The sequence below is a fragment of the Onychostruthus taczanowskii genome, unplaced genomic scaffold (genome assembly GCF_017590055.1).
Source record: "Onychostruthus taczanowskii isolate IOZ18803 unplaced genomic scaffold, ASM1759005v1 scaffold10, whole genome shotgun sequence".
Taxonomy (NCBI): Eukaryota; Metazoa; Chordata; class Aves; order Passeriformes; family Passeridae; genus Onychostruthus; species Onychostruthus taczanowskii.
The window spans coordinates 14,155,686-14,181,784 of record NW_024496526.1 but is presented as its reverse complement, the minus strand read 5'-3'; the positions used below and the strand labels follow the sequence as shown (position 1 = coordinate 14,181,784).

At 37.7% G+C, this 26,099-nt stretch overlaps 1 protein-coding gene across 1 annotated transcript in view; it reads right to left on the bottom strand.

The window, feature by feature from the left end:
• Positions 1-26,099, bottom strand: part of ARHGAP15 (Rho GTPase activating protein 15) — a 320,376-nt gene that overhangs the window by 135,700 nt on the left and 158,577 nt on the right. Inside the window, exons 7-8 of the mRNA XM_041406369.1 lie at positions 22,037-22,135; positions 19,869-19,995 (exon numbers count right to left, since the gene is read on the bottom strand). Coding sequence (XP_041262303.1) covers positions 19,869-19,995; positions 22,037-22,135 — 226 coding nt within the window. The remainder of the gene's footprint in view (positions 1-19,868; positions 19,996-22,036; positions 22,136-26,099) is intronic.

Sequence of the window (26,099 nt, the reverse complement as noted above, 5' to 3'; positions counted from 1 at the left end):
TACATGGCTTGGTACAATAATCCATCACTTATGAAAACTGAAATTCACATTTTTTAATGGTAGCATTCCTGGAGAGATGTATCATAGAACATAAAGATTAGCATTCAATTGATGGTTGGTGCTTTTTTAACATTATAGCAGAGGACTTTTTGCTCAAAATTGAGCAATCCTTGGCAGGGACAAGCTAAAATTCCAAGTCACTTGGCTGTGCTATAAAAAGAACAACAAATGGATGTTTCTAATTCTGTATCTTAGTGGTACTTTGAAACAGTGAAGTGAGTTGTATTTAGTTTGGGGTCTCTTTTGTTGCTCAGTGTCACTCTGTCCATAGCAATTCACAACTAGGTTGGCTTTATCCTGAAGCTGCCTCAAGTGATGTAAATGATGCAGCAGTGAAAATAAACGTTAAGTCCACCATTTGCCTGCCACTTTTCCCATTCTGAGGGCTCTGAAGTGTTTTATGCCCACTTTAACTATTTAAGGTGTTCCAAGTGAAGTACATGTGGTTGTCTTGTGAAGGGTGGGACAGCAGGGTGAACATCCCTCTCTTTAGAAAGACAATTAACTCAGCTCGAAGTTTTATACCTGAAACAGCAATTATGGTGTTAAAACTACATCTAGAGATTGGAATAATTATTGTCATGGATATCTTTGTATGTACCACATTTTGCTGTATGGCACAAAGTTGAAAACAACAGTTGACGGATTTCCTATTTTATTCTATTAAATACATGTGAGAGTCACCAGGAAAAAACAAAACTAAACAAAACAAAACAAAAAAATAAAACAAAAAACAAAACAAACAGAAAAAAACCCCCAAAAACTTAAGGGATTAGATAGCATGTTCCAAAACCAAGATTAGGCAAAAATATTCATGTTGGGATCTCACTTAGAAATATTCCTTCTCTTGCCAAACAATACTTCTCGTGATATCCCCACATTAAAATGGCTGTGCTGTACCAAATAATAAAAAAACCAAAAAACAAAAAACCAAAAAACTGCAATATTTATGAAACTCAAAAAGCACAATAAATAAGTTTTTTAACAGCTTCCTTTTTAAATTTCAGGTTCTGGATTTGGCCAGAAGTATCCTACATGGAAGAGAGCTGGCAAATATCAAACAACATAAAAAAGGAAAAGTCAGTTCCACACAAAAGCAAAAATAAGATTCTTAAGGACTGAATTATAAAATAATAATATTTTTTTTCTGCTCGTGCAAGTGTGTGCAAGGACACCTCACCAGCAAAACTGTAAGCTGAATATTGTCTGATTTTCATGTTTGGCTAGTACTAAGTTGAATCCTTAGATCTAGAAAAGCATTTCTGAATACTTTTGATACTTTATTAGACCTCCTTTATTCCACAGGTTGGAAAGGTATGAAAGGACAAATGAAATAATGGCAAGATCTTTTCCTCAATTCTCAAGACATATGAAGTCAAATTAGCTAATCACAATAGGGGAGTGCCATTCAGGTTGGGTACAAAAAATACACACATTTTTAGGACTAAAATTAAGAACACATCTTTGGCCCTTATCATTGGATAGCACTGTAATAACATTGGCTGAATTAGAAGGGATAAGTACAGGCTAAATGCTCAGGAAACAAACAAACAAACAAACAAACAAAAACCAAAAAAAAACCCTCACCCCCCACAAAAAAAAAAACAAACCACCAAAAAGCAATGATCAAACACTGACCTGTACTTTTCTGGCTTGCAAAAATTGTCTGAATCCTTATTCAAATCTAGCCTTAATAACAACATATAAATAACTGAAGTATGGAAAGCAAGAATGTGTGCAACACCTCCCAGTGACACAGTTCCACACAAAACAAAGAAAGTTTTGAGATGTACAGATGAATAATTACTTTTTGACGTTCAACGTCCTGGATTGTAACCATGCAATGAGAATAAATTGATGCAATGAGAATAAATTTACTGTAGTTTAATCATTGACCAACAAATTGCAGGGTGAAGCTACAAAAGCCTTGCTCCAAGAATTTGGTGTGGTGACCTCTCACAGAGGTAGGCAATGCCCTGAACTCTTCAGGGCCAGGATAAAAATGTTTATGAGATTACTTCCTGTGAATTTAATCATGCACCTAGACAAGGTATTTCTAGCAGAAGTTTTTTTTCCTGGGTGTGATGTTCTGAGCAAAGCCTGGATGATTCAGAGTGTAAAATTTTTTAATGTGTCTTAAACTCCATATTTTATTGGCAAGACTTTGTAACTCCCTAGAACACAATCTCAAATTCCTTCCAATGACTTTTATTTCACTCTTAATTTACTCTGCATTTGTACATAATCTCAAGGGTTTACCTATGATTAATTCCTGCCAGGTACAGTGTATCTGAACACTTCCAACGTGTTGAAAGCATTGGTTTTTGAAGAACTATCCATTAATGACTTTCTGAACTGTGACAATGGATATTGACAGTGCTTGTCAGACTAAAGCACTATTGATTGTCTCACATCATGTGTATTGCAAAACCAATTTCTTTCAAGTACCTCTTCCTAACTGAAATACATTATTATGATGCCTATCTGTTTATTATAACACCCAAAATTACCGTATGTAATTCATTTGGATGGGAAGAGCAGAATGAAGAGCAGCAGTGGGAATGGATAAAGGGTTAAGAGATTTAAATACTTTTGCATTCCTACCTTCTCTTCCATTAGCCTTGATCTCCAGGAAAAAAACCCCAACAATTAATCTGGCCATCCATACTTTTTAGTACTCTTCAAAGGCATTATAATTTGGTGAAGTTCTTAGAAACAGATGAGTTGTAGTATAATGATAACACCCATAAATGGAGTTAAAGTAATTATTTCCCGAGGAATACTAAAAATGACAGGCTTGACCATTCAAAATACAGAATATACTGATCAAAATCCTAGCTGCAACTTTCTTAAAATACATATGAACAGATCTTTGTGCTTAACTCTCATGTATGGTGTCTTAAAATAATAATTTTCTAAATTCCTTTACAGACTCATAACCAGAGTCCTGAGCAACACCTTGCAGGACTGAAACAAAGCTGAGATGGCAAAAGAGGGAGGCAGGAATAGGTCTCTAAGACTTTGGAGAAAGAAAGTGCCAGTCTAACAGCAGTGCTACCACATATGTGTGAAAATATTAATTGGAAGGAATGAATTAGTTAATTAATGAATTTCAAGTAATGGGGATGTTTAATTGCTGAGTGTCTTATATTTCTGAAGAAGCATATCTTAATACGCAGAGGTGTATGATTATGCTTATATTCTAAAATACATTGTAATTTAATATATTGACTCATGACTTCAAGTTTTATTAGATACCACTGCAATTGAGAATTCCACTCATCAATCCATTTCATCAATTTTTTTTGGCCTGCAGCAGATGTGAAACTACTGTTAGTCCTTTAAGGAAGGAGCAGCATGCATCATTGCCTGTAAAAATAGACAGTTGAAAACCAGCACCAGAGTTTTGAAAGTGACAAACCCAAGTCCTTCTTGCTTCCTTTTCTTTGTGATGCTCTGAGATGCAGCCAATAAAATCTGCTCTCTAAGGACAAAGAATTCTCCTCACCTTCTTTATTGAGTTAAGGACTTTTGCCAGTCATCCCTTTTTATCCCTTAGTGAAATCCCTGGGCATGTCTCAGAATTATACACACCTTTTTTTTTTTTTTTTTTTTTTAGTAGAATGAGAGACAGGTACACAGTCAGCTTAAAGGCATTAGAAAAACAAATGAGGGGGGAAAAAAAATCAGGAATTGGGCATTGCCTCTGATCATTGTCCTTATAAGCTTCAAAATTACAGATTTTATAACTACAGAGCATAGACTCAAAATGTGCAGCATCAGAATGGGTATCACCTTCCAGGAGAGGCTCAGAAGATTTTGTTTGATTTGGCACCAAAGGACCTGAAGTCATTCAGGTTTATGGTGCAATAATAGATATTTGCCACATCAAGTATATCTGCATTTACAGATGTTTATGAAGTAAACTCAGAAATAAACAATAGGAAAAAGAAAACAGTGATTATATAGCAGAAATAATTTTTCTGTAATATGACAGCCTAACAACTTAAGTGCTCAGTTGTGTCATTACACTTTGTGAAATTTGCGTGCATTAGCAGTAAAGATTCAATAAAATGGCTGTATAATTCATATTTTGCATCATGCTCTTATGCTTATAAAATAAAAAAAAAAATTGTCCCCCTCTAATAATAAATGGAAAAAAATTAATAGTGTGTTAAACATCACTACACATTTACATTGTAAAATAAAAATGCCACTCCCCACACAGCTTTTCTTAGTGGTATTTCCACCATAAATGTTTAGAAATGTAAGCAATATTTCTGAGTATATACTGGATTTATAAACACAGATCATACCAGATACCTTTCTCTAATAAAATAAATAATGCTTTTTAGAAAATGAAATTGTAATAGGCCAAATCTATCTGGATTTCAGTTGTGCATTTGATATGACGCCAAATAGGAAATGATTAGTTAAACTAGAGAAGATGTAGAGAACTAAAACAATAACTGTGAAGTGACTAAATAAGGTATTAAAATGAGCTTTGTTGAAAGAACTACTGTATTGCAGGGAAGTTACCAGTGGAAGTCCTGAAATATTCTTGGAACTGGTCTTTGAGTTTTCATTAAAGACTTCAGCAGGAAAAGTAGAAACAATCAAAAAATTGCTTGTTGACTCAAGGCTGGAAGCATCATCAGTTGAGACAAGAATTTGGGATATCAGGCAAAAACTTGGTGACTTTGAGACAGGAAACTGGAATAACCAGATTAGAACTATCCACAGCATGGTTAGAGAAGGATTGGAATTATGGAATCATGGAGTCATGAAGGTTGGAAAAGACCTCTAAGACCACCAAGCCCAACTCTTCCTCAGCACTTCCAAGCCCACCACCAACCCATGCCCTCAAGTGCCACATCTACACATTTTTTCAGCATTTCCAGGGATCATGACTCAACCATAGTCCTGGGAAACCTATTTCAGTACCCAACCAACAAATTCAAAATATTTAATTTTAATTAATAAAAAATAAACCTCTCTCATGAGTGTATAACCATGGACACCTATGTGAGGTGGAAATTCCTCGCAGAAAAGGTGCAGGCAGCAGCAGTGAGAAGGACCAGGAGAAAGAGGCTGCTGAGATTTTGGAAGGAGTCAGGGAGCTTGGCATGTTTGGCCAGCTGGAAAATGGCTGGGAAGAGCTGGGATTGTTCTCTATGAATTTGCTGGTGGGGGTGGGAAAAGGAGCAGGAGAGGAGAAGAGGACAGCAGGGAGGGAGAAGAGCTGTTTTAACTGAAGAACAATGTTGGCATGAGAATAGATGAGTATAAACTGGCCATAATATGAAGTTCTAAACCACCCTTTTAAAGAAGTGGTGGCAAATAAAACTAAAAGAATTTAAGACGCAGCTTAATAAATTTATGTATAAGGACACAGAACGCTGTACCTTGTGGCAGGAGAGACTGGACTAGATCACCCAGGACTTGCCAAGCCTTTCTTTCCACAATTTCTTTTTGTATTGTCACAATATTAGAAACACTGCTATACAAACTTAACTCAAATATAAAAACCACAATGCCAGAAATCAATGAATTAATTTTATTCATACAGTATGACCAGTTTATGTTCATCTAATGTAAAACATGTGGGACTTGGATGAAATCTGCTACAGCACACAAAAGTCAGAGTATTTAGGGTTTAAGAGAGAGCACAGTGTACTTGGGAAGGGGAAACTGGTCTGCCCAAGCTCATCTCAGGGATTAGGACTCTTGACACAGCCTCTTTGCAAAAATATTCCCAGGAGAATACTCGATGGATGGTTTAACACATAAGAATTGGAGAGTGGTCCTCGCCCTTACCTAACTGAGAGAATCAGAGTTTGCAGCCACACAGTCTTATCCCACTCATAAAACATGACAGTTACTGAGAAAAAGAACTGCAGTATTTGAGTTAATGACTTTTGAAGCTGACATATATTGTATAAAATGTTATTTAAGAAGACTTCCCAAAACAAAAAAGAAATCCTATGCAATTGGAGGTTGAGGAAGACAGATCAAGATACTGTAGACTATTTCCAGATTAAGTTGAACAAGTAATTTACAATAAATAATGCATTCAGGGGCTTATAGAATATGGAGCTCTGTTTGCTTTCTTCTGTTGTGAAATATATGCAAATAACTTTCAAGTCTTTAAACTTGCCTCCTAAGTTAATCTGAAAAAAAAACCTTTTCAACCTTTTGCAAATATTATGAATAGTCATCACTTCCACTAAAAAGCTCAGGCAAAAGGACAAGAAAATTATATCCTATCCCATATTCTACCAGGAGCACTGGACAGATTTACATCAGTAGAAAACCCTTTTGGGGGGCTGGGTGATAGCAACCATGTGGAAATTTTGCCTCAAAAACCTACATATAATTCTGTTTTATGCATTTGCAAGCAAATTAATTATCTGCAGAGAGCAAGGGAGTCTTATATTTATATCAGCCTTGTTAAGAATTATACAAATGTTTCATATATTGAAATTTTGACATGTGCTTGGATACCGTGTTGAGCCTCTAATTCAGATCCAGTGTTTTGGGACCCTTCCAGAAAGAATATCCTACCAAAGAATTTCCTTTTTCTTGAAACTTTTATCAATTATGCTTCATTCTTCTAAATTTTAGAAGTAAATTATTTTAATATTCAATTATATTCCCATTGTACTCAGTCTCTGATTATACTCATAACCCTATATTTTTTGACCCACAATGAACTTCTAGTGTTTCTTATACAATAAAGGACAGAATTAATTCACAGTGCCTCAGTTATGAAACCAACATGCTAAAACTGTTTATTTCCAATGAGAAACAGTAGTGACATTCAGCTCTATATTTGCTGTTTCAAACCACAAGTTCCAGCACATTTTTCTCTTTTAAACAGCAAGTTCAGTACTTTCCAGTGAATGTAGATGTGGTAGTTTATGAAGGAGAAAGGCACACCCATTATCTTTAAAGTAATCAAAAAATATCTAGCCAGAGATCTGAAATCCATTTGCTGTACTCTGTCAACTATACCTTATCAAATTATCCCTACCTCAATTATATCATTAGAGTAAGAACAACAACAAAAGATCACCCATGAGCTCATTTGGAGGAGCACGTCATCAGATTTCAGAACTCCTTTTACTTCTTACCTCAAGTGAAAATTCTGCTAAGAATCTCCAATAGCTGTGTTCACATTAATATAAACCTTAGACAGCCCCTCTCATGCCATCAAGTAAATTTTATTTTTAAACAGAAATTATTTCCATTTGCTGAAACACAAGTGATCTTCAGATTTTTGAGGAGTTGCAACTCTTTGCTCAGGTAGTGTCCATGTGAGGACACTGGAAAAGCTTCCCTAAAGGTGATTTAGGATCTGAATAAAATAAACAAACCCAAAAAGAGGACCAAAAGCAGGCTATGGGGGTTTTTTTTGTGAGGCTACAGCTTTTTTTTGGTAAGGCTACCTTACAGAGTGGAGAAGGTGCCTTGTGAGATGTGCTGTGGGTCATCCTCCTGCTGGACTACGACAAGAGGAATTACAGGAGGAAAAGGGAAGTCCAGAAAGGAGCTGCTGGTTTATTTAGCCATGTATTTTGTGGCTGGGACCCCAAGTCTGCCTGGCCCTTGTGCAGGGGCTCAGAGAGGGTCACCACCAGAGATACTGCTGGGCATGTGGTGACATTTAGTACTTTGTCTAGTCTCCAGAACAGCTGCACTGCAACAAGCTGCTTGAGCAGGCAAATAGTTGCTAATTATCAGGCTATTTTCCTAAAATAAAATCAGGCCAGCCATCGCAACAACTCTGAGACACTTCAATCAGCTACTTGTGGGGTTTTCATGGGTGCACTGACTCTGTTTGACCAGCCATGGTCAAAATTCAGACAAAATGTTAAAAAGAGCCAATAGAAGACTGTTTTAGCTTTAAAATTAATGTTCCAGCTGACAAACTGTGCAGGGGCTTAACCTACTTTAGAACATATTTAATAGCATAATTTAGCCTCAAAAAAGAAAAGCAAAATAACTAATGATGGACAAATTTAGGGGTCGAATCCAGTTCAGATAAACATTCAAAAGTTCAGATGTTTAACCAAACCTTATCTTGTCCACAAAAAGCCTCAAACTGAAGGGCCGTATCAAATATAAGCAAAGTACAGGAGGTTGTGGAAACTTTTCCTCACAGAAGGAAAACCATTATCAGAAACCTGCACCTTATTGCAGCACTCACGTGTAAAGCAGTTAAGCATCAAAGCGAAAGCAAAACATTTCAGAAAACTGCTTCATGGTCACAGCAATATTTGGATGAAATCCAATACAGAGAAAAGAAAATAATATTAAGGGGAAAGATAATACAAATGCAATTAGACTATCAACCAATAAAACTTGATAGCTGAAACCTTCCAAGCTTAGAGAGAATAAGGCAACTGGAGATCAGAGGACTCTGCCTTTTGAAGTCTTGCTGTCCAGATCCTCGGGACCATTATCCAGCTGAGTATTTTAAAGACATTATGAATATTCTGTCACAGAATTAGAAAGCTTTATTACTGTGAATGACCTGTAACTTGAGTAGGGACAGCTACAAATGAATTCCGAATAAACAATTGTTTGGAAAAGGTGAGTTCTGCTAACTTAGCTTTCTGGGTTACAACTCACCAGTTAAAAAACTTGCTTTCAAACAGCATTCTCCTTGTGGGCTATTGGTAACAGAAAGTATAATTCTAATGGATCCTCTCCATTCTCACATTCTCCAAACACAAACAATTTTTAAATCTATTAGAAAATATGAGACTGCTGCTCTGCCCTGCCTGCCACTGTTTTGACTCAGCAGGCAATATCTGCTAGAGTACCCCAAAAGAAACCAAATTCAGACAAAAGATGCAGCAAACTATGGTGTTTCAGGATCCTTTCTTTCCCTATCCCCATGTTTCAATCATCCTGTTTCCTTAAGCCTCTCCCTCACCTTTTATTCTGCCACCATCCCTCCAGCTACCTGTGAAAATAGAAAAAAATTGAACCCCAAATTCAAACCATCAAATGCCAAAACAAAAGATACTTTAAACCAGACATCAAATGTAAGTTCAAAAATGACTGTGTGGTTTGCATTAAGAGCAAAGTTAAAACAATAAATCAAGTATTCCACTGCTTGTAATTGTGCCTTAATATCAGTTCTACCCTTGATCCATCATATTGAGTGATCTTCAGATAACATAGTATAATAATCCAGGTGTTACAGTGTTTTCATTATTTATTCATTAATTTTTAGTGCTATCTTTTGATTTTCATTTAAACACATCAACTGAAATACTTTCAAAAGAAGAATGGAAGGTAGAAGTATTACAACAGCCTAAAATAATCATCTTTAATTTTAAATAGAAAGGAATAGGTTATTACATGTGTTTTCACACAAATAGATATATATACAAAGATTATCTTTGCAGGAACTTCTGAACTTCTAGGAAACCATGGAAATGAGACAAAGAGTTTGGCTTAAGTGAGTTATCTATGGCTTGGACAGAAGACAGCCAAAAGTGATCTTGAAGTCATCACCTGCACTACTGAATTTTTAGTCACCTTTCTGGTCCTTCCAGCATCAACTCTCAAGGGAAAATCTGTGCTGTTCAGGAGCCAGTTGACTCCTGAGAAAAATAAATAAAAAACTAAAAGGTCTTTTCTGAATAGGTCACAGCCAGCCTGTCCTAAAGAGAGTGAACATGAAGTGATGTGGATCAAAGCAGGAGCTCCTGCACCTTGAATTAAGTCTTTTATTATAGATACCCAGCAAGACAAAGGCTCTTTCCCTGATTTATAAGTTTGTGCCCCAAATTCTGCTAAATTGCAAATGATCCCATGTGCATCTGGCTGCCCTCCTATTCTGCCCTGCCCACATCTGGACACCTTCCCTCGGGCCCCGAGTCCTTGGACTGAAGAAAAACCGTCCTCAGCAAAAGTGACTATAAAATGTACTGTCACTATGTGATTGCAAAATATACCAAATGTAAAGATTTCTCTAGTAGGGAGAAGCATACCTGTATGCTTTTAAAATTATTTCTGTGTACTGTACAAAATGAATTTCAGGATAATTCCATTATAATCCTTTTTTGTCTCTAAAGGTTTTTTTGGTTTTTTTCAAATGTATTAGCACTGGAGTATTTTTAAATGTTTTAATTTTGTGTATTTTAAATGTGTCATTTGCGAAGAGTTGCTCAGTTTTATAAGGTTAGTTTGTTTAAACTGAACACCTTAAAAATTAATTACAAACTCTGCTATCACATGTAGGAACATATTTTATATGATATGAAAAGGCTTAAGGCAGGTTTGCTCCTTAGTTTTCATAATGCATGAACTGGATGCAAGAGATTAAAGGACAGCAAAATCTACCTGTCCTGGTTGTTTACTTTTAATGTCTAAAAAAGTGGCAATGAAAGAGATAAATATAATCCCTACGCTGTGAACCATTTCTACATATGAGACTGAATTATGCTTTCCAAGTCTGTAGGAAGACCTAAACTTGAATATTTGTGCAAGAAACATTGACAGAAAGGGACAGAAATTCGGAAAAGAGTTATTTGATATGATCAGAAAAAGAAAAGCAGCCCCCTGTCGTAGGAAAGACTACAAAATCTTGGCTGGCCTAGTTATCAGCCCAAGCAGGGGGTGGTACACCTGAGGCAGAACTGCTGAGAAGGAGGAGCAGGCTAAATGTTGCCACAAGAACACAATTGCACCACAAGTCCATTTAGGCTGAAAATTAGAGTGCTTTCAGCTTGAAAACTGAAGTTTTGGAACATTTTTCCAGCCTGAGCTGAGGGGCAAAAGCATTACTACTGAATTTCATTAATTATGAAAGGAATCAAATGAGGTAGTTGTTTTCAAGAGCTGGGGAATTGATTCAATGCTACAAAAAGTCTGTCTGAGGCAGATAATGCTGTGTTACACTTTTCAATAACAGCAACGCAAGTGAATTCCTCTTGGGTGAATCCTGGGCGCACTTAAGACAATGGCCAATGGAATTAATTAAATGGAGCCAAATATCCTCGGTGGTGAGGGGAGCTGCTCGTATGTCATAGCTCTCTCTTCAGCATCAATATTTAAAGCCAGCTAGTTGGAACCTTTTACTTAATTGAGAAACAATACAGCGTTTAACCCTTCAGTGACGTTCCACCCGTCGGCTTTCAGAGGCAGGATCTGTTTACCCGGCTCGTCAGCAGGCAGCTGGTGGAGCAAAGAGGAGACCCTCCAAAACACAGTCATTTTTAATTCCATTAATATGCCCTGTCCAGGAGAGAGTACCATTGAGTTGGTGTTTAAATATTTGGGATTGGCTGTCACAATTTAAGTTAAATAGATCCTTCTAGATAGAAGGTCCAAATATAGAAGTGATTTCACCGCAGGGAAAAAGGTGAGTCTGGAAAGTAGGTATTCCTGTCTAGAGCCTGACGTACAGTCTCTCTAACTCAGCTTAATTTAGACTTTTATAACCTAAAAACCTCCTTATTTCTGTCACATTCCTCCCAAAATACCTTGAGGATTGCATCTAGATTAGTTAGAAATAATAGGGAAACCTCAGCATACAGTATAGCGTAAGAATCATTTTTCTTGCTACAACGTTCCAGTAGGCTATTCCAACTTATTTCAATAAATACCATGAAAGGCTCAAAATTATGCTGAAAGGAGTGATGGACTGGACTGTCTCTTCCTGAATAACAAAGTTCAGCAAGTCCTGCTCACTTGCTCTAGTTCTGACCTCCCTCCAAAGACTGCAGTCTAAAATATTCCCTGTTGCGGTGAGAACGCCTCCATCTATTTAGGTGTTATCTGTTGTCAGCCTCTTATTCCTTCCCTGTGGAGGAAAAGTTATGGAGATGCAAAAACTGGAGATCTACTGACACATGGTGATGGAAGGTCGAGCAGAGGTAGCTGTCTGCTTTCAACTACAAAAATTGTGTCATTTTGTACAATCTACATCAAACCTTAGTTTTGCTACTTAGTGTAAGGGAAGATCTACTGGTTATGGAACTACAAGACCAAAGCAGTGGAAGACATGTTGGGTAGTTAGGCTTGGAAGTGGCCGAGTCAGAGTAGATTCCTCACTGCAGGAGTCCACCTCACTTTTAGTGCATGGAAAAAAACCCAACTGCTTGGCTCCAATAATGCCTAAAATCTTTGTGATTGCTTTTTCTGAAGCAAGTGTGTGTCTGAAAAAAAAAGAAAAAAAAACCTGCAATTTTCCTAGTTGTCTTAAGGGCTGTGTTAATATCTGTGGTTCAGTAAGAAAAGAGTTAAAGCAATCATGATACCCAGTCTCTACTTGCCTCCATATCAAACTCATCTAGAGTGCACATGCAGGAGTTTATTTTGTTAAGAAAAATACATGGTGTCTCTCTCTTCTTTGGAACAAAAAAAGAAATATGGATTTGTAACCTTTTCCTTTTCTTTCTTTAAACTTAAGTCCTTCAATAGTGTTTTGAACAAACCTGAAGAGATTTTAAGACAGACATTTTGTATTATAACATTCCCCTGGGTCATATGTATGATCGTCTTTACTAAAGCTCCTTTCAGTCCCAGTTGAATAAACATGCATTTTGTTTCACTAATCTTGAAACAACAGGAATAAAGTTTACCCAGGTCTTTTATACCTCAGAGAACAAAACAAATACTACAAATCTTTAGAGAGAAAGGATATACAAAAGGGCTTGAGGTGAATGTTTCAAAGCAAATACTCTTTAAACGATGTGCAAATTATTTCAGCACTTGAACATGATTTATGAAAGGGGATTAGTCCACTGAAACAAGAACTGAGTTTAAACTGTTGGGTTTCAAAGTCAAGGATGAGAAGTGCTAGCTGGAAAAGGCAGAAGAAACAGGATAGTAATCTATAGCGAGGATTTCTGATTGATTTTCTTTAACTAACTCAATCCTACATTAGCTATCGCTGTCATTCATACTTAACTGTGGTGGGCAGCATAAAATACCTTCTTTTATGATATAATTCCCCATAAAAATGAAGTATGCAATGGTGATAATTAAGTAATAATGAGGTAATTAATAACTCAGTGACTAGCTCTCTATTTACTAGTATGCCCCACAATGAGCATGAGGAGTGTGAAACAATTAAAGATTATCCAAGCTCAAACAGATAACTTTTCCAGGGAGTTGTGTGTCAGTGAGCAGACCAATGAGTCACAGGTCACATCTATAATAATACATTATATTATATCCTAATATTCCCACATACTCTTCACATAATGGGTTAGAGCTCCTCTTAAATACTATAAAAATGATCACTTTTATGTAATTGTAAAGATTAATAAGTGAGCTAAGTTCTCATGGTTCTATAATGACCCTGCTGTTCTAGTAGGTAAAGGAAAATTTAATGATCCTGCTCAGATATGATTAATATATAACTTTATCCTGGCTAAAAATCTGGACTTGGTTCAATAAAAATGAATTAAGTGAACATGCATGGGTTTCCCTGCCAAATGTTTATATGGAAGTTGGATATGCCCAATTTAAAAATATGCTTTTTCAGCCCAAATAGTAAACTCTGGAAGGATTTTGGAGAGTGAAGTAGAAATAAAACAAAGAATTAAGGAAACATTATATTGTAATTGATGGAAACAGGATATTCAAATTCAGGAAAAAAAATGTAATTTTTTTTAGGACTAGTCACAGCCAGTTGTGATTTTGAGTGCAACATAATCTTCTATTATCAGTAGAAGTGACACAATTTGTTTCTCAATTTGGCATGTTTTGTTTCCCACATGCCAATATTATTACTTCTTTCTTGCTGAATCAGTATTTTCCTAAGCTTTAGGAAGAGAGCATACCTATACTTAATGCAGCAGAGAAACATAAGACTACAAATATGTAAAAAGATGTTTAGTCCCTGCAGTCCAGATGAGTGATTCCACTCTGCAAACCCAGCATGTTGCATTTTCTTTTCCTGCTTTTTTTTTAGTGCCTGAAGCTGAGTGCATTCCTGTTGATGCAATAAAAATAAATGCCACAAACATACAAGATGCAGAGTGACAAAATTAACATTCCAGTAGGAAACTGCATATTTGCAGCTAGTTTTCATTTTGCTTTCTGTTTTAATTGTTGCCATTGGTAATGCTGCACTAATATACATTATTGCTTTATGTTTCTTGGCTTTATTAAAAGTAATAAAACTGACCTATACATAACGCTAACATTGTAATATAATAATAGTCCCTAAATAACATCATTTGGCTTTGAAATACACATTTAACTGAAATAAATGGGCCAGGAAGGGGAAAGAATTCAGACCTCATCAGAAATAACAAAGAAATTGAGTCATTTCCAACTTCTGTGGCTCTAATTAGAATCATGAAGGTTGGAAAAGACCTCTAAGATCATCGAGTCCAACTGTCAGCCCAGTGCTACCATCATGTTCACCACCAAACCATGTCCTCAAGGGCCATATCCACACCTTTTTGGGTCACTTCCAGGGATGGTGACTCCACCAGTGCCCTGGGCAATCTGTTAATGAACCCCCTTTTCAAAGAGATGATCCTGTGTGGATGAAGGACTACATAAGCTACCACAGAATCCAGCCCTCGATAAGCTTGGCTGGGCCAGTAGAACCTCTCTCTACATCCCAAGATATGGTCTCCCAACCTTCCACTCCCTTCACGTGTTAGAGAGGAAAACAGAAAACTCCCACAGGCTCCTCTCAGCACTGCCTGTAATTAGGGTGCCTTCTTCTAGGACGTAAAATGATGTTTTCAAGAAATAAATTTCTGACTTCTTTTTTTTTTTTTTCCCTTCTGTTATTACACAGCCAAAACCATGCAAATCCATGTGTTTGTTCCCTGGTGCCTATCCTTTCCTCCCTCATAGAAACAACAGCCTCAGACAGGAGGTCTTTGCCACAGAAATTCCCAGTCCTGTGCAGGGACAAAATTTAAACCCTCAAACAAGTCCTTGGAGGAAGATTTAGCCAGAGAAGGACCAAGTGGAGCATGTGGAGCCAGGAAGTTTTCAAGCTCTACAAATTCCCCATTACTTCCACCATGTCCATTAAATGACCAAAGTGGGTTTCTGCTGCTGGTTTTCTCCCTCACTCATTGTACAGACTTAGTTATCTACCAAACTGCTTTCACAAAGGATTCCTTTAGTAATGCTTTAGTGATTTAGTAATTACTTAGGGATAAATACATACTATGCTCAAGTTTCAGAATTCGGCAGTCTGAAGAAAAGTGAATTAAAAAAAAAAAAGGCAATTTTTGGCAATTTTAAAGCACATGGTCCATGTTTCAATCCTAAGGACTATAAGCTTCTGAATTTAACTGACTTTTAAGAAACTAAAGCAGAATTCAATGCCCAGATGACTTTGTAGCAAATACCTATGAAGACAAATTGAAATTAAGATCCAGAGTTTTTGGGGTTTTTTTTCCCTTTATTTAAAAGATGCTAGGAGTTACATTCCCAGACACTGCCACAAGGCCATTCCCTAGGAAAGTGTGCAAAGGCTGTGGCATCCCAAGGGGCAAACCATCATCCTTTCAGACTAAAAGACCTATCACTCCCTGTTGAGAGTCCAAGAGGAATTTAGGTAAGGCAAGTGTCATTATTTGAGTTGGCTGGTGGCCAGGGTGCTGGGGCTAAGACCCTGATCCTTACGGGGAGCGGAAAGGAATCCCAGGCCTGCTGTTTAATATGCATGACATGTCGGCTTTGCTGTCAATTTTCCTTCCACCCCCTGCCTTTGTCCACTTTTTTCCACCTGTTGCAACTTGTCCTTATTGGGGCTGAGAGTTGGAATTGTCTTACTTTGGTATCACATTGTGTCTGGCACAATGACGCCTGGGGTCTCCGACTACTCTTAATGAGACACTGGAATGACCATGAATAGCAATAATGCTGCCACAACTCACCAAGATGTTCCTTTTCACACACTTTTTGTTGGTTTTTTTTTTAAATTTTTAATGGTGGAGTTGTGGCACCTCCAGCTAGAATTCAAACATGGAGGAGATTTTCCAGGCTGCATGACTAACCACTGGGTTTCAAGTAAAGTGCTCTTGAAGATAAGAAAAAAATATGTGAGTAGAAACAATAAAAATAATGCAATTCAATCTTATCAATTCAGGCAGTTCCAGCTTTTATGTGGCAAACAAGGAGATCAAATTGCATTTATCTAATATCACAGATTTTTTTTTTAATGTCTAAAATATTTCATTATTTTGCTTTGGCAACCTAAAGCTGAGGAACAGATTACTGTTCCCACTACATAAGGAAATAACTGACAACAATTAATATTTATTCTTGTTGCTTTTGTAATAAAAATAGAATTCCATCACTTTCAAGGAAACCTAAAATATTAATAAGAATGTGATGAACTGAGTAAATGTGACGCCATAAGGAAATGATGGAGAACAGGTTGGAAATATAGTGCTTTGGGAATGGATTGCATTATCAAGCTTGTGATTGTGCATTTTGACAAGAGCAGCCCTCAGATTGATACGGTAGCCAAAGGGCACTCTTCCTACTGCAGAGCTGTTTGTTTCCATCCTGGAGAGGGGGAGCAGGAAGGGAATTGATCCCCTCCGACAATCAATAGCAACTCCAGCCCAGGCTCTTCCACAAGAGGTCACTCCTGGGGGACAGAATTCCCAGAGGATGGCCACAAATGGCCCAGAGGACGCAAACCACAAGAGGGTGCATGGGCAGGAAAAGAAGGGCAGAGCTTAGCTGAGAGCTGGTTTTGGTTTCACTGCCCAAAACACAACTGTCCTGACAGCTCCTGTGGCACACACGCAGCAAGGCCCCTTGGGGTTTGGAGAGAAGGACGATTCCTGGGAACCTGATGGTGTAGACACCCTTTCCCTACATCCCAGATTCTTTCCCTACTTCCCATACACCACAACAGTATCTCTACTTGCAGAGTAACCCAGGTGTCTGGTTCCCTGGGGTTTAAAATTAACACGGCAGACCATCTACCCGTGAACCCAATTACAACTGGTACTAATTAGGAGGAGTTTTTTGGCAACCTTACTAAAAAAATCTAAAAAAAGCACCAAAATACCCCTATGGTCTGAATGATGACTAAATTACTTGGAAATTATGAAGTTTGACACTAATTTTTAAAATTATCTGTTTAGAAGACTTCTTTGCATTAAAAGAAATGGTGCTGCAAGGCAATTTTCTTGCACAAAATGCACTTTTCTTCTAATGGGGTGAAAACCATGTTACTTCTGACCAGCATCAGCTGCAGAAATTATATCAGTGAAATAGCTGACATCATAAAATAAAAAGTCATCTCTTTCCATGTATTTGAGAACAAGATCACAGTTCTACATATTTTGGTAACACTCCCCAAGGCCATTCTTGGTTTCTTCTTAGCTCAAGAAAACTTCAATTAGAACATGAGTTGAAACCAAACTGGATGAGAAGTCACTGAAAAGCTGCATGACCAAGAGAACAGCCACTCTCTGAACTCTGGAAATTGAGCCTGGCAGTTTGAGCCCAATTTTCAATGAAAGCAGTGTCTACAGCTCAAAAAGCATAACAGAGAATTACCATTTGTCCTTGTAGTGCAAGCAGAAGCAATTAGGATTAGACATAAAAACCAAATTCCTGCTACTAAGTCTCTAGGGACAGTCTCCCCAGTTTTAAATTAAAGAGTAAATTACTGAAATGCTTTGGTACCTGTCCTTTATATACTCATACTGCTAAAAAAAAAAAAAAGAAAAAGAAAAAAGCAATGATGCAACAGTATCAAGGATATTTTTGCAATCCCTACAATGTAGATAAGGTAAATACAAATGAATCTGAGCTGTCTGAATATTTCATTGAAGGTTATCAAAGCGGGAGGGGGTGGGCTGCTAACACATCAGTTGCTCATCTTCTTTGTTAAACTGGAGGAGTTGTAAGGCATCATTAAAAAAATCTCCTTTGTTTGGATTTGGCACTGGCAATAGTCAATAACGTAAAAGCACTATAAAATTATAAAATCGTTAAACTTTGCAAGAACTTTATAAATACACTTGCAGATATTGCACATATCTTTGTGCTCTGCAGTCAAACTGGACAATGAAACGACCACCTGTTAACTGCTAACAATGTGTCATTACCAGTTCTCATGCCTTTTTAAAGCAATTTTGGCTCTAGCTGCCGATAATTCTGGCTACGATACTTGTGTGAACATTAAGGGCACAGAAAGCCAAAGGCAGAAAACTGACAATACAGTTTGTGCTTAGACTACTAATAAGTAAGTGAATAATATGATTTTTCTAATTCCACATAATTGCTTGATCTCAAGGGGCCAAAAAAAAAAAAAGTTCTGAATACATATTTTAGAAGCAATCCAATCTACGGTATTTAAATGCAAGCTTCGATTCAGTGAGATTTCACAGCAGATATTTTCACATTTTTTTAATAGTTTAAATAGCCTTTAACAAAACGGAGGTTATTCAGGATTCTCTAAGGTTTGAAAAGAAACATAGACTAAGTCTCTGTCACTGCTCATAGTCACTTTTTCTGTTTTGTCTGACAAATTATCATTTAAAGATATGTGAGAAGTCTAAATAAATAAATAAAAATTCCCTGAGTGCTGAGACAGTTTATGGGCATTTTGCTATTAGCTACAATAAGAGCAGAATCAGACCCTCAGAACTCACTGTGTTCTCAGTCTTATTTTTCTTCCTCTGAGAAATGCAACATAACACCCAGTGCAAAGATATTGGGACAATTTTTCACAAGCCACGTTCAGGCTACTTTATATTTTATAACACAAAGGAAAAAAAAAACAAAAAACAAAACCACAAAACCCTTGGAAAAAAAAAAAAGAAAAAAGAAACATCTTTAAGATAATAAGAAAACAAACCCCAAAATCCTGTGGTCTGCTAAAAGAGACTATTTAATGAGTCTTTATTTGTGTGTACGTACACGCATGTGTGCATATATTTATGATTGTGTAGATAATTACCATTAAAAATAGCTATGTTGGGTCTTTTTAATGCAGCCCTTTTCTTAACATCTCAGGCTTTGATCCTGCACTGAAACGCGTGCAGGCAAATTCCTACAGAGCCCTTTGGTACCTAAAGGCACCTCGAACCAGCCTGCCAGTGTGGGGCTGTCACCCCGCTGACACCGGGAGCAGGATGTGCATCTCCCGCCAAACAAAGGAGGAAAACAAAAATTCAGGGGAGAGGGTGAAGTTAAAAAAATGTTGGGTGAGGGATTCAGGGTCAGCACCAGCTCCTGCTGCCCACGAGCTCAGGAGCATCTCGGCACAAACTGGGAGAGGCTTTTCAGAGGAGGAAAGCGCAGCCCTGTTAGTTTTAGATCACTTTCTTTTCTAATCGCACTGACAAACAATCAACGCCAAACCCTGGAATTTATCTTCTATAAAATTATAGATACATCACTGATTGTTGGCTGCAAAGGATATGTCAATTCTTTCAGCAATTCAGTGTATAAATACACAACAGACAAAATTACTCTGGCAATTTGAGGTATTTTACTAAAATGGAAACAAAGCAACTGCAACAGACCATTAACGTAGGGCTCATGTTGCTTATTTTTAAAAATAAATGGCTTAAATAAATGTCTTTGCTCCTAAACAAATTTATTTTGCTTAGGAGAGAGTGTCACCCTTTAAAAGTGTGGAGCTAGTAACTGTCTTTACTTAAATGCAAGTTATGTATATCAGTGCAGAACATATTCAGCTTTAAAATTCTCAGTGATCTTCCTTACATTCTGTATGTAATAAAAATTATCTTGTCCTGTAATGGCATAGTTATTTAAAAAGGAAAGAAAAAAAAAAAAAAAAAGGAAAGAAAAATGAGGAAAGAAAAAAGCCTTACTTAAAGATTTTCTGTGTTCAGGCTTTGGCTCTTTGGATTCAGTGTCTAAGTTATTCAGTAATTCGATGCTGGAGGATCTTCTGAGTTTGAACTCCAAATTTCTCGATGTAATTCTCTGTTCTTTTGGCTGGGAAAAGAATATATATATGTATATACATATGTGTATGCTTTTAATAAAATTATTATTTGTAAGAATGAAGCAAGAGATTCCAGAATGCCAGTACAGAAGCTAACAGACACACACAGAGCAAGTGTGCAGGGAGTATATAATTTAAGGAAAGTGTAATGCAAAATTTGTCATATGGCAAAGCTTTTATGGCCCTGACAGACTGATCCTAATTTCTGAGATAAATTCCCATTTAAGTGAGGAAAACAAAAGGCCTGCTTCTTTAGGCTTTAGGGACCAAAATTATTTCCACATTGCAGGCTACTTTCAAATGCTGGCAAAGAGGAAGAGTGTTTAAATTGCTTTTCTGTTTTAGATAGTTACAGTAAATATTCTTGCAAACACAATTACTTCAAACATCATTGCAAATTTGGGGTTGAATTCTACTGGTTTAAGCTTAAGAAGTAGTCGGGGGGTTTTTCTCTTATTCTAATTTATTGGCAGACAAAGTGAAAATGAGCAGGGAAAAGAAGCAAAAAAAAAAAAAAGAACGAAAAAAAGGAGACGCTGTTTCGGCTGGAACCACGTCTCTCCCCGTGGCATTTGGTCAGGTGAGACTCAGCCATCCCAAGAGGCTGGAAAGCTGCCAGGCTTTTCACACTCGTTGAGAGTTTCAGGAGTGAAATAGCTGGCAGGGATGGAGCGGCCAGGAGTGGTGCGTGGTGGCATCCTGTCCTGCACGCTCGGACCTTGGCCAGCACCAGCCCACCACGGCCACTTGTGCCCCACCAGCTGCTGCTGCTGTGGCTCTCTGCACGCTCAGGGCTGCTGCTGCCACAACATTACTTCAGCTAAACTAAAAAAAATTACATATATATATATAAAATCATGTTTATTAGATGGTTAGTTGGATAATATGCCAAAAAAGATTTTTTTTTTTTTTGTTTTCTGAGTCTCCATGGAAAACTCCACCCCAAAATCTTTAGTTGGATATCAATATCCTCACACACCCAATGAAATGCACAATATGAAGACATACATCATCAGATCAAACTTTCCTTGGCTGATTATAGCCTCAGGGTAATAGAATGTTTGTAGCTCTTTAAGGAAACAGTAGCTGTGTTCATATTAACCCTTTCAAAGAGGCTGCAGATTCCACTGCACTGAAACCTCTGAAAAATGCAAGAAATGGGGATATTTTTCTCTCAACAGATTCTGCAGCGAACAAGGAAAGTCAGTGCCTTCAAAAAAAAAAAAAAAACAAAAAAAACCAGAAAATGTTCTTGGATCAGGCAGGGATAGGAGGAAGATGTTTGGTATTTGTACGAAAAATGCAAGAAATGGGGATATTTTTCTCTCAACAGATTCTGCAGTGAACAAGGAAAGTCAGTGCCTTCAAAAAAAAAAAAAAAAAAAAAAAAAAAAAACAAAAACAAAAAAACCAGAAAATCTTCTTGGATCAGGCAGGGATAGGAGGAAGATGTTTGGTATTTGTACTGAGAGTGGCAAAAAAGAAAGAAAAAGCTACAGCTGAAGCTGGTTTGGTAATTAAAAACTGTTTTAATAAAATGCAACCCTGCTTACTTCTAGCAGAAAACCCCCAGCCTTCCTGGGAGAATACCAGCAATCAGTTACAAAGGAATATTATTTGCTAGCGTTATTCTTGTGAATAAGTAATACAAAAATTCATAAAAGGCTCAAATGTATTAATAGTTCTATTGAAGATTATATACTGTAGGCTGCATAAACAGAAAATGCAAAAATTCATTAGTTATTAAGTGCTTGTGTGCTTTTACAACCCTCAGCAAGCTAGCGTCCTTGTTATTTCAGAGAAATAAATGTAGCGTTCCGTTTCGAGGCAAGAATCAAATGACATTTTTGTGCAACAACCTTGTTTATCTGACATTTTTTAGTAGATTTGCATACATATTTTTATATCCTTCAGAGAAAGGAATGTCTAGCTAGCTGCTGACTGCCTCAAACCTGTAGAGATGCCTGAGCAAATGAAGTTGAAATTGATACATCTTAATTAATAAAGGTAACAGCCAAAACAAATACATACCAATCTGTCAATTGCATTTTTGATAGCGTGGAACCAATCCAATATGAGAAAGTCAGTATCCGACTGGAAGAGGAACTCATTTCCTGACACTGTCGTGATCTGGGGAGGGCATGGGCACACACAGGTGAGTAAAGCACACACCAGGCAGATGATTTTCCTCTATTTCCCCTCCCGTTCCCCCCAAATGCTTGTTCTTTTTACTGGGATTTGTCGGCTGGAGTGCCGAGTTACCGAGGAGTTCTGAACCTCTGTCTGAAAACTGTTTTGAATATGTCAAAACAAACGAGATATTGTCTCAGCAATGCAACCACAGAACACAAATAGTGCAGAAATAACGGGCGTGTGACAAAAGTTAAGAAAAGCCAGGAAACTCGGTGTAATGAGACACAGTTCAAGGGAAATCAAAGCACCCTGAAAAGAAGAGAATGCATCAGGAAAATTATTTCCTGCCATTTGCAGTTTCCATTTCTATTTTACTAATATTGGTTTTTGTGTCTGGTACCTGCAGTCTTGAATTTGCACATTTATTATTTACCTATGATTCGCCACTTCCAAACATTTTGGTAAAATTGATAATGTCACTCTTTCACATTAAAAAAGAAATTATCATCAAAGATGGCTGCAGCAGAGTAATTAGGAGCCCATTTATCATGAAAAAAAAAAATCCCCAGTTTGTCTGAATAGAAGTCAATTTACATTTTTGACCCACTCACTGGGAATATTTATCAAAAGAATCTTCAATCCCCTGATAATGATGTTTCACTGCCTAACCTAATATTTGGTGGAAATATGTATGTATATGCTGTTGGTCTGAACTTCTGTAAACCACTGGGATAATAATGATACATATTTTTTTTTTTATTTTACACATATACGTATAGATATATATTTATATAGATATATTTCACCAGAGGAAATCTCCAGGTATTTCACACAACAGGTTGAAGGAACCATTTCACAGATGGCAAAACTGAGGCCGAGAGCTGTGCAGTGCTTTGTCCCAGGATAACTCCACAGACTCCTGGTGCCCATGGCCATGGAGCATCATCTGGGCACATCTTTCTGTGTTTGCAGACAAGTCAGCCAAGGGCTACATCACCAGCACATTTTGGAAGGGGCAGGAGCTCGTTCTGCCCATGCCCCAAGACAGCTCAGCTCCTGCTAGCTGTGGAACAAAACTTTTATTCTTATTTTGCTGCTGTTAAAAGCTGCTTGTGCAAAATTTAGTGGTATCCACACGTGGAAATGGAACATTTGGGTCTCGGTGTGTTGGGGGTGCAGGTTTAGTCTGAATGTTGGAATATTCACTGGAACATGGGTTATTTAGCACCAAATAGGGATTTCCTTTTGACCAGTTCTGGGAAAAAGCAAAGCTGTTATGACCTGGCACAGTTTGTTTATGTAAATGCATTGACCTGAAGTGCTACTGTTTCCCTGCATCTCCCCCATGTCAAGAGCTTTTACTGAAGCAAAAAAGAAACAGCAGATCCTCACCAGCCTGGGCACTCCAAGCATCTTCCTTAAAACTGAAATAATACCAGGAAAAAGAAAACCCAAACCAAAAAACAACAGCCTAATGTCGCATTAATTGTCCTATAACCCTCCCTTTATTGAGGAAATGCCTGTAAGGAAGATTTCCAAAGTCATCAGCATTAAGGAAAATCCCGTCAGCGCAGCTCCAGCGGAGACATCCTGTGGGAGTGCTGCTGAGAATGTGGGAACGCTCCCCTGGTGTGGGCTCGGGGCTGCAGGGCTGCAGATGTTCCCCCCATCCCCTCTGCACCCATCAGGGGCCAACTCCAGCCACCCCACTGCTCCCCAAGCACCAGGGAGAGTTATTTATTGGGGAAATCTCAATTCCCTCGTTAGTCCAGGGCCATAGCATTAAGCACCACTCACCCCTCCCTTCACCAAAAGGAAATAAAAAGCCCAAAATGCAGCTTAAGGTGAGCAGCAGAACGAGCTGACCTCCAGTTCTGAGCCCAGCTCACATGGCAAGGTTTGGGTTCAAAATGTATGATATGATATCGCCATTTATTAATGTATACATGCAGATATGAATTAGAGTAAACACAGGCAACAATTCAATCTAATGCCTCCCTCCCAGTATAAACAAATCATTATTAAAATTATAAAATGGAATAACATTTTCAAAGTAAGAGCAACATATGTAATTAGATTTACTGTATTTTGAAGGCTTAAAAAGGACACAACATAGTTCAGCCTTCCGTTCAGTAAATTCAGGCTTTATTAAAATACAAGTATTCAGCACTGCATAAATATTTGCACTGTATGATATGCAAAAGAGATACTCCATTGCTAACAAGACCAAAGCAAAATACATGTTGAAAGTTTCTTTGTCTTGAATGTGTTATTTTGATAATCATATATTATCAGTGTTTTATGAGCAAATCTGTAAAAACAGATCATAGAATGGAGGGAAGAGAATTCATTTAAAATATACTTTCTGTAAGATATAGTTCAAGTCCTTTTCTTTCTTTCCTCAGACTAATCTTCAGAGCAACAAGACAGTTTCAAGAAGACTGCTACTGCTCTCTACAGTTTAAATGCATCCACTCCTTAATTACAGTCAGTAATTGACTTTGTTCTGCTCCATTCCAGTCATTCACAGGCAAGCAGTTCCAAAGGCTTTGGCTGGTAAATCCCATTTAATGTGCAGGTTTTCTATCCCACTTTTATATATTACCTCCTTAGGATTTCTGATAAATTACTCTTGGAAAGGATTGCTAAACCATATTTGCACTTTGAACAATCAAATTTTCAACACCCTTGGGAAAAGACATCAGTAAAGAATGCTGGTTTTGACTAAACCTTGTGATTGAACAATTTATGATCACAGCCCTAAATGATGTATAACTAACAACAAGCAGAAATTGTTCAATATTAAGGCCTGTTAACACACCATCCCTGTGTCAGGCACTGCTGAAATAAACAGAGGGGCTGGGGAAACAAATGAAAGACAAATCTGGGGGGGGAAAAAAAAAAGAAAATTAAGTGCTCTATCCAGAGCTGCCAGACTCCATTGTGCCAGGTACTTCACTTATTTAAATACCTCCTGAAATCCCTCTCTCTGTGCCATCATTTTTTGCAAAGGCTACAGTCTAGAATTAGCACTACCTTACCAGGCAGAATGCTGCTGCTGCTGTCAGCAATAAACGCCCACGAGGACTGACAACTGGCATTAACCCTCTGCTTTGCCATGCCCTTCAGGATAGGGATAGGAGACCCAGGGGGCCTGAATTCCCTCTTTCTCACTACAGAACCAAGGGAAAAAAATGACTTCAAAGCCTGAATAAACTCACATGGCAGTTTTGCAGCGAGCTGTAGCACAGCCCTGCTGCTAAGCATTGATCCTCAGAAAATATTGGCTCACCACAGGTAAATGTGTGCTAAATTCAATGCACTGCTGGGCTGCCAAACAGTGTGGGAAGAGGGGAGGGAGGCAGGTGTGAAACACTTCCTGATATTCTATTTGTGGCTTATTAAGGGTTTCTCTTGTCACCTTATAGAGCTGCAAATGGAGGGTTGAGCTTCTTTTTCATGTCACCATAATGATGCACCAAGGTGGTGTTCAACAATATCCTATGTTATTACACAGAAATGTACCCTTTTAGCTCCACAAAATACAGGACACTGTGTCTAATTAATGCCATTACCATTTTATAATATACAAATATACCTTGGAGGCTACCCAGGATCAATAGTTTTTAAAATTTTACAAATTATGTATTTTTCCTGTGCTAGGTTGTGCTCTGGGACATACTGCTGTGCCAGGGCTTCCAAAGCCTTACAGATCACCCTTCAGAGCTTGTCTCACAGACTTTCACAGTATATCCATGTCAATGGAACATAGGAGGTAAAAGAAAGAAGATCAGGGTCTTCTATGAATGGTTTTCCTGAAAAGTTTGGTCTGGGGACTATGGCACCACTGTGATAAACATCTCCTTCCTGGTATCCCTCTAGTTCTTTACCAGTATAAACTTCTACAGATGTGCTTGCATTTATTTTAGCTGCAGAACAGAGATGGAGGCAATTTCAGCAA